General features: G+C 34.6%; 1 protein-coding gene across 1 annotated transcript in view; it reads left to right on the forward strand.

Annotated features, from left to right (window-relative positions):
* Nup75 (nuclear pore complex protein Nup75) overlaps positions 1-17,147 on the forward strand; it is a 125,056-nt gene that overhangs the window by 11,031 nt on the left and 96,878 nt on the right. The window contains exons 2-3 of the mRNA XM_089091303.1: positions 1,766-1,893; positions 13,397-13,539. Of these exons, the coding sequence (XP_088947429.1) occupies positions 1,766-1,893; positions 13,397-13,539 (271 nt within the window). The remainder of the gene's footprint in view (positions 1-1,765; positions 1,894-13,396; positions 13,540-17,147) is intronic.

Genomic DNA, 17,147 nt, shown 5'->3' on the forward strand with positions numbered 1-17,147 from the left:
CCATCACCATGGGCGTGAGGAGGGGGGGCCGTGGGGCAGCTGCCTCCCCCCTCCTAGACCTTCAAATTTACATTATATATGGCTGAAAAAGTAGATGGTTGGAAAAGCAGTTGATAAAAGGCCCTCCATCACACTATCGACTCCCCTTCCCCTAGACAATATGCTGCCTACGCCCATGCCCATCACTTTCAACTATTAAAAAAGGAACTAGCCCTTTCAATTTCAAATCAAATAGGCCCTTTTGAAGTTTCTACGACAACACTTTCAATAAAAACCTTATATGCCCCCATGGCATAACTTACAACCCTTGCCCTGAGGGCTGGGGCTGTCATCCTCAAAGACCTAATTTCCAGAGCTTTCTACTATATTGAACAAAATGGCTATCTGCAAATTTTGATTGGATGTGTTTGGGGGAATTGTGCGCGTGAGAGGGTGGTTAGTTACCTTCCAATCACTTTCTACTATTAAAAAGGGCACTAGCCCTCTCAATTTCCAATTGAATGAGCCCCTTCTGAAGTTTTAACGACCCCATCTATAAAAACCTTATATAACTCAGGGTATAACTTACAACCTTCGCCCTCGGGTCTCTGGGGGGTTTGTCATCCTTAATTAAATAATTTCCAGAACTTTTAATTACGTTGAACAAAATGGCTATCTCTAAACTTTGATTGAATGTGTTTGGGGAAATGGTGGGTGTGAGAGGGGGTTCAATTTTTCTCCACTCACTTTCGACTATGAAAAAGGGCGATTTCAATTTACCAAGAAACGGAGATCAGCACCGCCGGTAGGGACTGTGAAGTCAGCTGGTAATTTACAAGGCAAGTAGTCTGCGTAAGTTGAACCTTAGCAAAGATGAAAAACAAGCTTTGGTCTTATAAATTTGTAATGGCATAAAATGAGCCAAAATTGCTTTGCTCTGATCAGCTTGAAACCTTTAGGGTACAAGGACCAGGCCAAAGGAACCGCAGTGAAGACATTACTTCTGTGAGATTCCATAAAGTAGAAATTTGGATATATAGAGAATTGATACAACCAAACTTTTGCAAAAAATTTACAGGGCATGTAGGCAGACCAAACTTAACCTCAACAGACAACAGATTTAGGAAGTAAACTTGATTGTAGTGATTTTTGATACAACGAAAAAGAGTCTGGAAACATTCTTTTAATAAAATGATGGACAATGATATGACTATATTCAAGAATGTTCACAGAATGGGGTAAGGATGGCTTTAGCTCAATAGAAGACCAAAAATCGTGCAGATTTTTAATTCTTATGATTGAAAATTGCCCTCTCCATGAACTCCATATTTTCCAGTAAAAATATTAATAAACAAATATTGCACAAAAATTATATTTTGATTAATATTGAATATTGACTGAATATTGAAATTTTACCTAAAGCTTAAATTATGACCAAAGATTAGCCTATCGTATAGTTGTTAAACAAAAAAGCTACACACACGTTTTTACAGTTAATGCATGGTAAAGATCTGTCAAATTATAAACAAGCAGAAATTAATTTAAAAATGTTTACCAAGTAACATTTTGTAATGGAAAGAAAAAGTGGATTCCAAACTTATAACTAGTAGAAATTGCATCCAAAGCTATTCCCCCCTCCATTTTTTTGTATTCAACTTGTTGTTTATCTTTCTTTTATTTTCGTTTTAATTTTTACCTTGTAAATGACAGTTCAGAACCTTTTTAAGCTAAAATTTCTTTTTCTTTGGTGTAATAAACTTTATCTAGCATATTTTTCTTATTCTAGGTCAATCCTAAAAGGCTATTCTAGAGAAGCTGCTGGCTCTACTGAAGATGTAGAAGTGCAACAGCTTTTGGAACAAGTAGAGTACATGTGGAGCTTTTGTGAAATAATGTACCTGTATGCTCCTTCATGTGAGTTTAAACACATTTGCCCAGGTTCATATATCTATCACCAAAATTTTGTACTAAATTTGATAATTTTAATGTCAGTATTTGTTTTTGATATTAAATGTCAGTAAGAGATGGGAATTTTTTTTTTAGGCCATCTTTTCCTGGGAGGGAGTCTTTTGATGAATCTTTGTTTGGGTAAGAATAGAATCAACTCTTCTTTTGTTCAGGTGCGAGAGAAAGTATGTAAAGAAATGGATTCTGCCTTGTTGTGCATGTCTGTAGTACATTCTAAATTTTCAACATTTGGCCTTCTTGCTTGTTTAGCCATTCAATGATGCACATGCCAGAATCCAAAGGAGGAAGGTCTCACTTCCAAAGGTTGATCTAATGGACCTCTAACAATTATTGAAAAATCATGAAAAACCCATCCTTTTGCCCCCCCTAGAAAAAAACCTCTGATCCCCTGTTAAGGTCTAGACCTGTGACCCCTATGATGATGTATACAAGGCCCTTCACTGGGTCTAATTTTTAGATATAAGTAGATATAGGCTTTTTGCTCAACCTCTTGTATTTCAGGGAACCCCAGAACATAATCTCGAGACATGATGCATCTTCTCTTATTGAGGTTGGCTAAAGCAACCCCCCCCTTCCTCTTTGGGACTACTTAAGATATGTTATGATATATTCTACACTTAAGCTACATAGGCCATGATTGTAGAAAAGACAGCAAATTGAAAAAAAGAAACAATAAAAATGATTGTTATATGTTTAAGAAACAGCTGGTTTGGTGGTTTATACTCATTTTTCTTTCACTTTATTGTTTTGTTTTTTTTTCTTTTTACCAATTGACCAGCAAGAACTTGCAATCATAATTTTTAGCTATCTTATGTTACACATTTTATGAATATATGGAGGCAATTTTTTACCATGTTGTTTGGATACTGTTTCATCTCTTGTCATAATCCATGAAACAATACATCCAAACTTTCTGCTTAAAACACAAGTTTTTTCAACCGAAATTTCGGAGTAACTTAAAACGTATAGAAATTATCTGTATACTAGGGGTCTGCCCCCCTCAATCCCCCGCTCGTTATGCTAATTTTTTTTTAGTGCTTTAAAAAAGCTTGTTATTACAGTTCAACAGCCCTTGTGTTTCAGTAGTTGTTCTTAAAGAATTTTGATAAAAAGTCAATCTGTAGCATATAGAGTAAGGAGTTGATGAGGGGGGGGGCCCCCTTCATATACGGAATTATTTATGTTCGCTTCAATTTTAATGTTGCTCCTTACTATTAGTTGAAAAAACTTGCTTTTTTTCTATCCAATTACTAATTGTAACTCAAACCATGTCCAGACCTATGCAAGATATCATATGGAGTACTGGCCCCATAAACCCCCGATTTTTTGTTGTTAAACTTTATATATCAATAATTGTCAATTGAGTGGTAGCGCCCTGCTTTTTCAGCTTTTCTGCTTGAGAATCAAAATGTTGGATTGCAATTAGAATTTTGGACAAACTTATAATGTTTAGCCAACATTTTCGAGGATAATTGGGTATTAAAATGGACACTTTGAAGCATCCCCCCGTACAAAATGGTCCACCGCCCCTGCTTCGTAATAGCCGAAAACATCCTTTTATATAATTTTATGAAATATAAAGCAAGATATTTTGGCTAAACAAAGCTTTAAAATAAATGCTAGAAATATTTTTCGGCACCAAGAAGGCATGTATCATCCTGCAACACCATTATTCAGGCTTATTCTGAATCAAGGGATATAAAAGGTTATTTCCTGCTTTTTTCCTACTTTTAAATCGATTGGCTATCTCAGAATTTTCAATTGAATGCAACCTGGTCCTCCTTGTGGCAGAATAGTAGTTTGGTGGCACAACATGGCGGAAACGCAACGTTTTTCGTGCTACAGTTTTTTTGGTCACTTAAAAATGGTACTTGGTCTTTTAATTTCCATTCTAATGGATGAGGCCTTGACTGGTATTCTAGGACCATCGTTTCAGTGCGAGTGCCCGTTGGGGAAAAACAAAACAAAGAATAAACATACATCTGTGATCTTTCTGTTGGGAAAAAATTCATAATTTTACATTTTTGTAGATAGGAGCTTGGAACCTCTACAGTAGGGTTCTCTGACATGCTGAATCTAATGGTGTGATTTTCATCAATGTTGCTTATTCTTTTGGGAATGTTTCTCCCCTTGTTCTAAAATAAGGCAAATTTTTTAATGCTGTTGTGAAGTGTATTTTATGGTATTCGGGTGGTGTAGTCGTAGATGCCTTTATTCTCCCTTTATAGGGGAGATAAACTCTGGCCCTAAGGTAATTAAACTTTGGTAGCGTGCCTTAGGCTATGACCGAACTAATGAGGCGTGCCGACTGGGTATGTTCGAGGGGCTAAAAGTAGATCGTAGAGAGGTTGGCTATGATACACTACTTTTATTCAATTAACATATAATAATACTAGATATATATTTCCTACTGGGACTAGCTGTCCCAAGTAGACCACAAGTCTTGGAAAACTATAATAACATATAATAGAATACTTAGACACTTACAATGATAAGACAAGATTCCAAGGTATTTCTAAAAACAGCAGACCAGAGGTCGGTCCATCATAAAGCTAGTATCAGTCTAAATCCCTTCCGATAAAATGTATCTTTTATACATTTTTATCAAGCACACCTTCCTTTACCCAACCCACGTAATAGCCAGAAAGTGGTGATTTCTCAAGTTCCCGTTAACCAGAAACTTGACAGGATATGTTCCTTATCTTAATAAAAAAGTGGTATTTCTACACTTTGTATTTGCGTCTTTATATATTTTTACTAAATTCCAAATTGACTAAATTAGAAGCTTTACCACAATACTCCCCATTTAAAGAAGAATTGTCCCAATTCTAAGATTTTACTTTTAAAACAATTTAATTTCGTTTACAGCTATCATGCTGCCATCTTTGGGTCATTATGTGCATATACCCTCAATGGGTTTCCTTAGGGTTATGTTTCTGGTCCAATATAGGCCATGTTCTTTTTTGTCGAAGGATTTCAATTTGAAATTCATCTTTGTTTCTTTTTTCCTCTGTCTCTAGGACTGAAAAATACTCTTTTTACCCTTCTTCGCATGCATCTTCTGTTTTAACTTGACCCCAAGCGGCTTTATCATTATATTAGTGGTTCTGCTTAAATTAGATTTCAAGTTATATTTGAAAAGTTTATGAATTATTTTAGTTTAAATTTAATTCCCATTAATAATTTCATTTATCTGTGTGATGTGGTTGATATACCGTTTATTTTTCGTTTTAGGAATGCCTTGGATAAATTACACATAACATTTTTGATTTTTAAATTTTCACAAAATTTTCCAGCACAAAGTATTTTCACATATTTCAATAACATAAGCCATTTGGGCTATGTAGCACATTATCTAGGCCTAAATTAAGTTCTGATTTTATCTCACTTTCTGATGAACTTGTAGTAAAGTCTGTAATACTGCTTCCAAAATATCAGTAGAAACTTCCAAAATAGTTTCCAAAATATCAGTTGATCAGGTATGGTTTGGTTTCTGATGGTATGAGATGATAGTATTAGGATACATTTGAAGTGGCTTCAAAATTTGTTACTTTCCAAAAATGTGTCAAAAAAAGATTGAAAAAAAATGTATCCAAAAGAATGCTACGAAAATTTTATTTCCAAAAAATAGCAAAGGCTGTATCTAAAATAAATATTCACATTAGAATACATATAAAGCATAATTTGTTATATATAGTAAAAAGAAACACTCAAAATTTGTATATATCCTGTATTCTTTTTTTATAACGAAAGTTAATTACTTTTAATTACTTTCTCCTCTTTTTTTAATTACTCCAAAGATAATATCCCGCTTAAATCGAAATATCATGTTTCTTGCTGGATTATTCTTTCTTAACGGATTATTTCAAAATAAAAATATTTATACTTTGACTCGAAGTCAAAAATTTAAATACAACATTAAATCACTAGTTAAAACTTAAAGTAAATTAAAACATAGTATATATATATATACAATTCTTGTGTAATAACTTACACAAGTATTTTTTTTAAGTCGCAAAAATTTTTGAAGTCGCAAAACTAGATATGAACCAGTAGTTTAACTACTGGTTAAACTTGAAGCATTTAAAAAAATAAAACACGGTATAAACTAGCATTGGAATTAATTCCAATTATTGTTTTGTTAATTGCTTATGAAGTATTAATCTAGAATACTTCTTGAATGATATAAAAATAAAAAACACAAATACTCAACATTGAATTCACTATATTTACATGGATCGTTTAGGTTATATATATATATATATATATATATATATATATATATATATACATATACATATATATATATATATATATATATATATATATATATATATATATATATATATATATATATATATATATATATATATATATATATATATATATATATATATATATATATATATATATATATATATATATATATAACTGTTGATACATAACTTAATTGTTAAAAACAAATAACAATTATGTACTCTAATAATTTATTTAATCACTGCAATATTTATTCTTTGTACAAACTTTAAATAAGTCCGTCAAGACTTTTATACGATAAGTCCTAACTGCAATTAAAATATTTACAAAACAAAAGCAACTCCAACAAATAAATTTATGCACTATAACTGATAACTGTGATTAGCCTCTATATATGGGCTTGGCAATAGTTCATATAACATGACTTATGCTATTTACATTTCTATATTTTTTTTTTTTTTTTTTACGATAACAATTCCATATTTATAAAAGTTTTCAAAGTACGTTTATAATTTTATACATTTCCCCAAATGCATTAGTAAAAATTTATATATCGTTTACGCATACGACTATATACATTTTCTTATCTTTGTTTTACCACTTTGGTTCTATTTCGAACCCACTTGTTTCATTAACTGTCATTAGCTTACTATATGCCTGTTTGTTTATTCAGACTTTTGAGCTTTTCAATTCTCGAATTTTTGGTACTTGAGACAGTTTAATAACGTTTTTGCCTGTAATCTCCCTTTTTTCAGCTTTAGTATCCTTTTGGGCTAATGCTTCATTTACAGCATGGATCTGCTACGTTAAAAAAGTTTGCTGTTCACCTTATACCTCTTATGCTATTATCAAATGACTTGTGCCTGTACTCTGAAGGTTTGATTACCAGGGCTGCCATCTGGTAACTCCTTATAACGTTTCTAGGTCCTCTTGTCATTGGCTACAGCTAAATGGACTATTATGAACTTGAAAACACAATAATTCCTTATCTATAGTATTGCTACACTTTTTGATGTGTGGACACAGTTTTCTCTTTGGCTATTCCGTTATCAAATAAAGTGACCCTTCTGCAAAAAAATATACCTGGCCTTCATGGCACACAGTAATTTATTTTCTTAGACATGCAAGTGACAATGACTATTTTCACTTTAACTTCCCAACTTTTTGTGGTCTTGTCTTAGGTTTCAACTTCAACTTAAGTCCTTACGGATATTATGTGCCTTATTTTAATTTTTCATGCCATTTAGTCATTTTTCTGAAAACGACTCCCACATAAGAGAGCATAATTTTCTCCTGTCTACTTGGGGCATTTCTCCAATATTTCTATTAATCTCGGCCCGAATTAACCACTGTAACGGTGGCTCCGTAGAATTAATGCTACTTATTTTGTACCTATTTAGCACAATTTTCTTCTTGTCTTGTTCGGTCAGTTCAATATGCGTGTATAACAGAGTTTAGCTGACTCCGTTGAGTTTCTTTTCCTTTTAATTTCGTCTGGCTATATTTTCAACTTGATCCATTCTCCTTTTTTTCTTTACTTCAACGAAGCCTAAGGGTTTTTTTCAAGTTTTATTCCGTTTTTTTTCAGTAAGATAGGTCTTTTCTAAGCCTATATTTATATTTTTAATTTTTTTTAAATAACCTTAACAAGTTTTTATGCTGATTGACCTTCTATTGTCAAATTCATTATCTCCTTATTTTTAAAAGGTGGGGGGGGGGTTTCTAATTTTTGCAACCTGTATTTTTTTGACATAATTCAATTTTTTCTGTCCAAAAGTGTTTGTGTTAGAAAAGTACTGTATTCTTCAGTTGATTTTTAGAACACTTTTAATTAAGTTTTGCCCCGTATTTGCTAGTTCTCATTTCTTCCTAAAATGCAATTTTTACGATATACTGGTTGCCAATTTTTCCCAGCTTTAATTACTATTTTATTTGCCAAAGAAAGAGAGGCAATAATTCCCTTGCAAGGCTAAATAACTTTGAATTCGGTGCTCATTATCTGTGGTTTATTGATAAGCTTGAATCTGGGAGGATTACAAGAATGAATTTCTGTTCATTACTGCGAGTTTTTTTTGTTCTGTAATGTTATATTTTATTTTCAAAGAAAAAGTGGATACGTTTAGTTTCTGTTAGGGTTCAACGGATTGGGATATGGGTGTTTGGGTTGGCACAGGTGAATACCAATTCTTTACACTAGGATTCTCCTGTGACAATTCGTTTTCTCAGATCCAATACATCGCTAGAGTTAAAATTATTACCTTGAACTACTGTGGTTTGCTTGTGACGATGAGATTTATTGGTTATTTTTAATGGATTTGTCGTTGGCTTTTACCTCCTGGTATGTTTTTAGGTTATAATTTATTTTTATATCGCTTTTCGTTTCCTTTACCAAGCACTCTTTTTGCTTTCTAAGCTTATTCTAAGTTTTGCTTAAACCTTTATAGCGCTTCTTTAAAATTAGTTTTTTTCTTTTTACCATTTGTAACTAATAAAAAAATATTATATTAGACTATAACTAATTACAATAAGATTACAGCTAGCTTTTACACATAGCCGGCACTTAATGTAAACCCTGGCTGTATTTTCCTATTATTATTTTTAAAATTCTTAAAAAACATTTTTTTTTTCCAATTCGACTGAAAGTGTCACCTCAGAGAGTCAAAGGTTAGTAGATACATTGCCTTTACTTAACGATGAGAGACCAGCAGTGATTGAGCTCAACTCCAAATTTGCTAGCTTCCAATGACCCTATTTCCGTAGTCAAGCTTCCTTTGGTTTTTTTTCAACAACCCCCCAATTTTTTTTTTAAATGTACATATCAAAAGAATTGTCTTTTAATACTGATTATAAATATATAGTGTTTAGTAAGTTTACCTTAACCCGTATAAAGTTAGGAATTGGAACATTAATTATTGTAATATAAACTGCAACATCCTGTGTAATTGTTTCCGGAATATTATTTCTATTTGGTTCCTGGATACAATCTACTCGTAGGCAAATTTGAATATAAGGGACTATTGGCTTCACTCTATTTGATTTCTACTATCAGACCGTGTTTTATCTGATATACACTCTACCTGATATTTGACTAAACTCTACTGATGTATAATCAGACTAGACTTGAGGATTATTCGTCATTGAGTAACCGTAAGAGTGGACCAGAATTACCAATATTAGCTATCCCAAAATGATGCATTGCCTTCTCTGTTTGTCCTAATGTGGCTTATATTCTATGTAAACAAGCTCAACAGTTTTCATACACTGGTAGCTTTACATCTACATGGCTCGAAAGCAGCCATGGTTTAAAATTCAAATTTGAACTTTCTTCGGACAAATTTTGTGCTGTTAATTCAGAATTTGAACTTTTTCTAACACTATTATTCAGATGAAGGTCCTCTGTGTAGGTAAAGGAGACCCTTTTAAGACCTATCCTCCTGCCTCCATTTTCTGTGATTAACGGTTTCTTTCACCGAACTTCTCGCCTTATGTAGAGTTCCCATCACAGCTGGGTAAAAACTTTTTTTTGCTTCCTTCGGCGACTTTTGCTAAGCTTCCACATTTGTTTTCTTACTTATAAGGTTACTTTCCTTGTTTTTTTTCATCCCTTTCCTCAAGTACTTTAATTATATATTTATAAATCTTTTCCTTCCCTTTGCTTGTGAAAATACATAGCTAGCCTAGTATTTGTTAGCTTTAACAAAGGTAATTCTATTGCTTATTGCTTCGTAGGATACCATATATTCGAAGCGTATCTACTCCTAAAACACTCGGAAATGTCATATTCTAACATGTGATTGTTCGAACCACCATTTATGTGCTTCCTTTGCTAAATTGTAGCAGTGTTGTCCTTGAAAAATAAGGTTATAGCCTGTACCTGTAGTAAGGCTGAATTAGGACCCTATTTGCTACCATTATGCCTAAAATTCTTCTGTTTCTACCAACGTTTCATCGGTCCAGCTAGAGTTTGTTTTTCTTTACGTATTATCTTTCATTTTATTCTTTCGATTCAAGGTACAAATACTTTATTATTTAGTAATATACGGAACTACTATATTGAATTTATTACTAACACTAAAAAAAACTGTTAATTATACACTTGCTTCTACTTTCTAAAAACTAGATACTGTATTTTTTTCTATTTTGCAATTCTTGATCGAGCCTTTTTTCCATTTTATCTATTGTACCCAAATCTTTGAGGGGATACAAATGTATTTCTAATAGCCAAAGTTCGAGCAAAGCTGCTCGAAGTTTTGCTAATTCGAGCGCAGCTAAAAGCGAAGTATATTTACTTTCCCCTTCTAATACGGTCATTTCGATTTTTTTTTGTATTTTGCAACCTTATTTAGTCTCCTCGACCCAGTTTTTCCGCAATGCCACCAGTTGTTGTGAAGTGTATTTTATGGTCTTCGGGTGGTGTAGTCGTAGATGCCTTTATTTCTCCCTTTATAGGGGAGATAAACTCTGGCCTCAAGGTAATTAAACCTTGGTAGCGCGCCTTAGGCTATGACTGAACTAATGAGGCGTACCGACTGGGTATGTTCGAGGGGCTAAAGGTAGATCGTAGAGAGGTTGGCTATGATACAATACTTTTATTCAATTAACATGTAATAATACTAGATATATATTTCCTATTGGGACTAGCTGTCCCAAGTAGACCACAAGTCTTGGAAAACTATAATAACATATAATAGAATACTTAGACACTTACAATGATAAGACAAGATTCCAAGGTATTTCTAAAAACAACGGACCAGAGGTCAGTCCGGCATAAAGTTTTTATCAGTCTAAATCTACCCCTTCCCATCAAATGTATCTTTTATAACTCTTTATCAACCACGCCTTCCTTTAAGCAATCCACGTATCGGCTAGGAAGTGGTGATTTCTCAATTTCCCGTTATGCAGAAACTTGACAGAATATATTCCTTATCTTAATAAAAAAGTGGCATTTCTACACTTTGTATTTGCGTCTTAATATATTTTTACTAAATTTCAAATTGACTAAATTAGAAGCTTTACCACAATGCTTTTAGCTTATGCTTTTAGGTGGGTAATATTAAACGTAATGAGTTTTATATATTTGGAATCAGCATAAAAAAGCAAATTCTTTTGATTGATTAATTGTTATAAAAATTCCGTCTTTTAGAGTTTTGGTTACTATTGGCCCAAGTTGCTGCTTACTTACAATTCGTTAGTATGAACTGCTTGATATATAAAAAACAACAACAAAAACACAAAAATCAACAAATCTACTTGCTCCTAGGTACCTGAATCTCCCTTTTGCGCAAGTATAACTGAAGCCTATTCAATCTTGCCAGATTGCACCTACAAAAATATTTTTTGTTAATAATCCATTAGCCGTAGAAAATTATGGACGACAAGCATAAAAAATATAGGCTGCACTCTTTTGTGAGAACCGAGAAGCAAATACCCCCCCCTCCAACACAAAGTTCAAAGTTCCCTTACAAAAAAAAACTTGAAAGGCTCTGATTTATTAGCCATAAGACAAACAGGATATGCTGACCAAAGTATATAAATATATATATATATATATATATATATATATATATATATATATATATATATATATATATATATATATATATATATATATATAAAACCCATCATCATTTTTGTTAAACCTACTAAATGCAAATATATAGGTAGATGTTTTGAGTGAGGCTGAGGTTTTTTTTTTGTTGCGAATCAATTGCTGCTGAGGCTCCAGCTTTTGCTTAGCCTCTAATAAAGTTTTTAGAGTTTCTGCTTAAGGGTGGTCCACCTGTATCTAGTCATAAATGATCCATATGTATATCCAATGGGGTCCACCATCGATGTTTGTGGTGGGATTTTATTGGAATAGCAATCAGAGAGTAATTGCACGAAGTCGACATGAGTATGTCGATAAAGGGGTAAGTCCCCGGTTATAATGTTATCAAACTTTTATTTAAGGGGAAAACAATTATTAGCGTCAATTTTTTGCATTAGGAATAAAACTGCTCTTGGCCCCTTGGAGGCTTAGGGCCAGGGAGTTTTGCCTACATGCTCTTCCCTTGTTGGGCCTGATTGTAGCTCACTTCGAGCCGTATTTTTTCCCCTCGTTCTGTTGTCAAGCGATTGAGCCTCATCTTTAATTGAGGCAAAGGATAATCCTTTGCCTCACAAAGGAAACTCACAAAGGATAATCCCGTAAATATTTGCATGTGTGCCGAATTGGACTTACCAAACTCAAGCTCAGTAGCAAAGGCGCGTCTAGAGCAACATCTTGGGGGGAGGGCAATGTGTCGTGGGTGCCATAATTGACCAAATTGACAAGGTCATTTCAAAAAGATTAAAAAGAAAAAAAATGAAAGTAAGCCCTCCCCCCCTGGATCTGCCCCTTCTCTGTATGCTGGTTAGTTCAGGATGGCCAATCAAAATATTCAACAAAAAATTTTGACCGGCTACCAAGGGCGGATCCAGGACTTTTTTTGGGGGGGGGGGGTGGGCTCAAAATAGCTTGATACGATAAAGTTGCGTTAGAAGCAAGTTTAGTTAACGCAAAATTGCGTTAATCAAGTAAATTACACTACTTTAGACTACGTTAGGGGGGCGCGTGCTCCCTTCATCCCCTGGATCCGCCACTGCTGGCTGCCATGTTTAAAACTGCGGTAGAGAATAATGTCTTTTTGCTAGTCTTAATATTCAAATTAGAATCCAATCACTAGCATCAGATAATAGTGCGTTTTGAGGCAAAATCAATCTAGGTGCCATTAATATCTGATTGTAAATAGGGTTTCATGATAAGACGATAACAATTAATTTGATTAGAACTCCGAAAAAATTCTCCCCTATGCAGGTAAGCTTACAAATACAATGAAAATCGAATGCACTTGCAAAATGCACGCCTAAAAATGCATTTTTCTTAGGCTCGAGCCCCTCCCCCCGCAAACAAACACAGCAAGGTCTACTATTTCTTTTAAGACCTTACAGCAACTAGGTGTGATATAATTGACATTTACGCAAGTCCTTACATACATAGGGACAGACAGGTCGGGGGGCAGATGATCTTCTCCTTGTAGTGTGTTTTCAAAACAAACGGAAAGTGTATTTCCAGGCCACTATATTTGATCTTTGAGCTTATGCCCAATATCATGGGAGAATATCTCCCTTATTTTATCTTGGCTGGCATGGTTTCATAAACTCTTTTCTTCAGCTTCTGCAATAGTGAGTCAGCTTTGCGAGTGGATAGCTACGCACAATGAAGCTCCTGTAAGGTCAAATTTTGAAATCATTGATTCTGGTGAACGAGAACATCATCCTGAATATTGGTATACATTGTATCTCCTCCTTTCACAGGTATTTCTCATTATTTTGTTTACTGAAAAAATACAAATGAATGTGCATTGTCAGTTTAATATATATGTACTGATATTAAGTAATCAAAATGTTAATATTATTTGATCTATTAAAGTTACAAAACTAAAAACATTTATATTGTTTTCAGTAAAGTGCAAATTATGTTCTGGCCTTGGGAAGGCGTAGGGGTTTTGAGCCCAACTTATGTTAATTTCTGCTCGCTTTGAGTTTGACTCGGTTATTCATTGTAATTTCTGTTCGTTTTGGGTTTCATTTATTAATCGATGCTGATTTGCGCTAGTTTCACGCTTGGAAGATTATTTGGTTTTTTTCTTCCTCATTTTTTTTTTTTTGTTTAATGGAGTTCTTTAATTTTCTTTGAAAAAATTATTTTGTGGAAAAAGTATTTTTAATTAATTTCTGTTCGTTTTATAGTGACATAGTCTTTTCAGGGAAAAAGACAATAATGCCTTAAATCGTTTTCGTTTTTTTTGACTTTATAGTTTGGCCTGCTATTTGAATGCTGAAGAAAAATTTTCAGCAATTTTTAACAACCTACACCCTTTTAAAAATCTGGACACAAATAGTAGTGTTTAATTTAGTTTCATGCCTCCTCTAGTTGACCTGAACTGGAAAACTAGATACCATTCGCAAGAAAATCTGTTTACTTACTTTGATAGCTTGGATACACTTACCCTATTTTGATTTGGTTAAATTTTAAGAGCAGAAGTAGCCCCGAAAGTTTGAACACAATACCCTCAGTCGTTCTTGGGATACTGCTGAGATGCCTTATTGGGAATTAGCATTAACACAGTGCATTTTATTTAATCTTAAGGCAAGATTTAGTTTTTAAACATAATGGGCAAATGAGAGGGTGGGAGGGGGATTAATTGCCCTCCAATCACTTTGGACTATTAAAAAGGGCATCAGCCCTTTCTATTTTCAATCGAATGAGCCCTTTTCGAAGTTCCTACGACAATTCCGTCGAGACGAAGTGCCCTGGTCAAAACAACAACAACAACAACAAAAAATAATACATTATACCCATATCGATCTTTACTATAAAAATGTCAAGCCTTCCAATCACTTTCGACTATTAAAAAAGGCACTAGGACTTTCGACTTCCAATCAAATGAGCCCTTTTTGAGTTTCTACAACTTTGCTTTCTATAAACATCTTATATGCCCCCAGGGCTTAAATTACAACCCTTACCATAAGGGCTGTTAGGGTGGTTGCTATCCTCTAAGACCTAATTTCCAGAACTTTCAACTACGTTAAATAAAAGGGCTTTCTCAAAATTTTGATTGGGTATGTTTTGGGAAATGGTGGGCTTGAGAGTGGTGTTAGTCGCTCTCCAATCACTTTCAACTATTAAAAAAAGGCACTAGCCCTTTCAATTTCCGATCAAATGAGCCCTTTTGAAGTTTCTACGAGAACACTTTCAATAAAAACCTTAAATGCCCCCAGGGTATAATTTATAACCCTTGCCCTGAGGGCTGGGGGGGTTGTCATCATCAAAGACCTAATTTCCAAAACTGTCTACTACGTTGAACAAAATGGCTATCTGAAATTTTGATTGGATGTGTTTGGAGGAATGGTGGGCGTGAGAGGGGCTTAGTTGCCCTCCAATCACTTTCGACTATTAAAAAGGGCACTAGCCCTCTCAATTTCCTATCGAATGAGCCCCTTTTGTAGTTTTTGCGACAACTCTATCTATAAAAACTTTATATACCCCCAGGGCATAACTTAAAACTTTTGGCCTAGGGGCTCTGGGGGGTTAAAAACATAATTTTCCAGAACTTTCAACTACGTTGAACAAAATGGCTATCTCAAAACTTTGATTGAATGTTTTTGGGGAAATGATGGGCGTGAGAGGGGGGTTAATTGCTCTACACTCACTTTCGACTATTAATAAGGGCAATTTCAATTTCCAATCGAATGAGCCCTTTTTGCAATTTCTGCTACAACTTTCTATATAAACCTTATATGCCCCCAGGGCATAACTTACAACTCTTGCACTGAGGGTTGTGGGGGGTTGTCATCCTCAAGTACCTAATTTCCAGAACTTTCAACTACGTTGAACAAAATGGCTATCTTAAAATTTTTATTGGATGTGTTTGGGGAAAAGGTGGGCGTGAAAGGGGTTTAGTTGCCCTGCAATCACTTTCTACTATTAAAAAGGGCACTAGCCCTTTGTATTTCAAATCAAATTAGCCCTTTTTGAAGTTTCTACGACAAAGCTTTCTATAAAAACCTTATATGCCCCCAGGGCATAACTTACAACCCTTGCCATTAGAGCTGTAGGTGGATTACCTTCTTCAAAAACATAATTTCAACCTGAAAATCAACTACGCTGAACAAAATGTCTATCTCAAAATTTTGATTGGATGTGTTTGGGGAAATGGTGGGCGTGGAAGGGGTCTTAGTTGCCTTGCAATCCCTTTCGACTATTAAAAAGGACACAAGCCACTCCAATTTCCAATCGAATGAGCCCTTTTCGAAGTTGGAATTTTTGAATTCTCAATAATTCGAGCCCTTTTTGAAGTTTTTACGACAACACTTTTTGTAAAAACCTTACATACCCCCAGGGCATAACTTAAAACTCTTTCACTGAGGGTTGTGGATAAGTGCCCTCCTCAAAAATATATCGCTGATTCTGACATCGGCTATGGTGATCAAAGTGGCTGTCTCAAAATTTTGATTGGATGTGTTTGGGGAACTGGTGGGAGTGGAAGGGGTGTTTTTCGAATTACAGTAAATATTAACTGTTAAAAAGGGCCTAAATCGCTCCAATTTCCGGTCGATCCAGTTATTTTAGAATGTTCAATGACAGCTCCTTCGATTCGAAGTGCCCTGGTTAAAAGGGAGAAAATAAACAGTGCATTGTGCAAACATCGTTCTTATATGCCCCCAGGGCATAACTTAAAACCCTTACCCTTAGGGTTGTGGGGGGGGGTGTCCTCCTCAAAAACATATTTTCTTTCTGGAAATCATCTACGCTGAACAAAATGTCTATCTCAAAATTTTGATTGAATGTGTTTGGGGAAATGGTGGGCGTGGAAGGGGTCTTTGTAGCCTTCCCAATCACTTTCGACTATTAAAAAGGGCACACGCCACTCCAATTTCCACTCGAATGAGCCCTTTTCGAAGTTTGAATTTTTGAATTTCCAATCGATTGAGCCTTTTTTGAAGTTTCTACGACAACGCTTTCAATAAAAACCTTATATGCCCCAGACAAGGCCGTATCCAGGGGGGGGGATTTACCCGGTTTGAACCCCCCCCCCGCCCGAAATTTTTGACCGAGTTGAAAATTAGTCTAAAAGATACCTGTAAAGACAAAACCTTACCAGAAAAAAATATGCTTCCACACTAAATCCTATTGCATTTTGTGGGTAAACGATTCTGATCAGCTTACCAACTAGGTAACCGTAGGTAACCCCATGTTCACCTGACCTTGCGTAGTAAATTAGGTTAATATGCGCTATTATCCTATTGCATTTTGTGGCATACAAAAATCCTATTGCAATTTGGTTGGTAAACGGTTGTGATCAGCCTACGCAATTAGGTAACCCCATGTTCGCCTTATTATGCAAAGTCAGACCTTGCAT

The sequence above is a fragment of the Artemia sp. Qi Xiang Cuo genome, chromosome 6 (genome assembly GCF_049724085.1).
Source record: "Artemia sp. Qi Xiang Cuo chromosome 6, ASM4972408v1, whole genome shotgun sequence".
NCBI lineage: Eukaryota > Metazoa > Arthropoda > Branchiopoda > Anostraca > Artemiidae > Artemia > Artemia sp. Qi Xiang Cuo.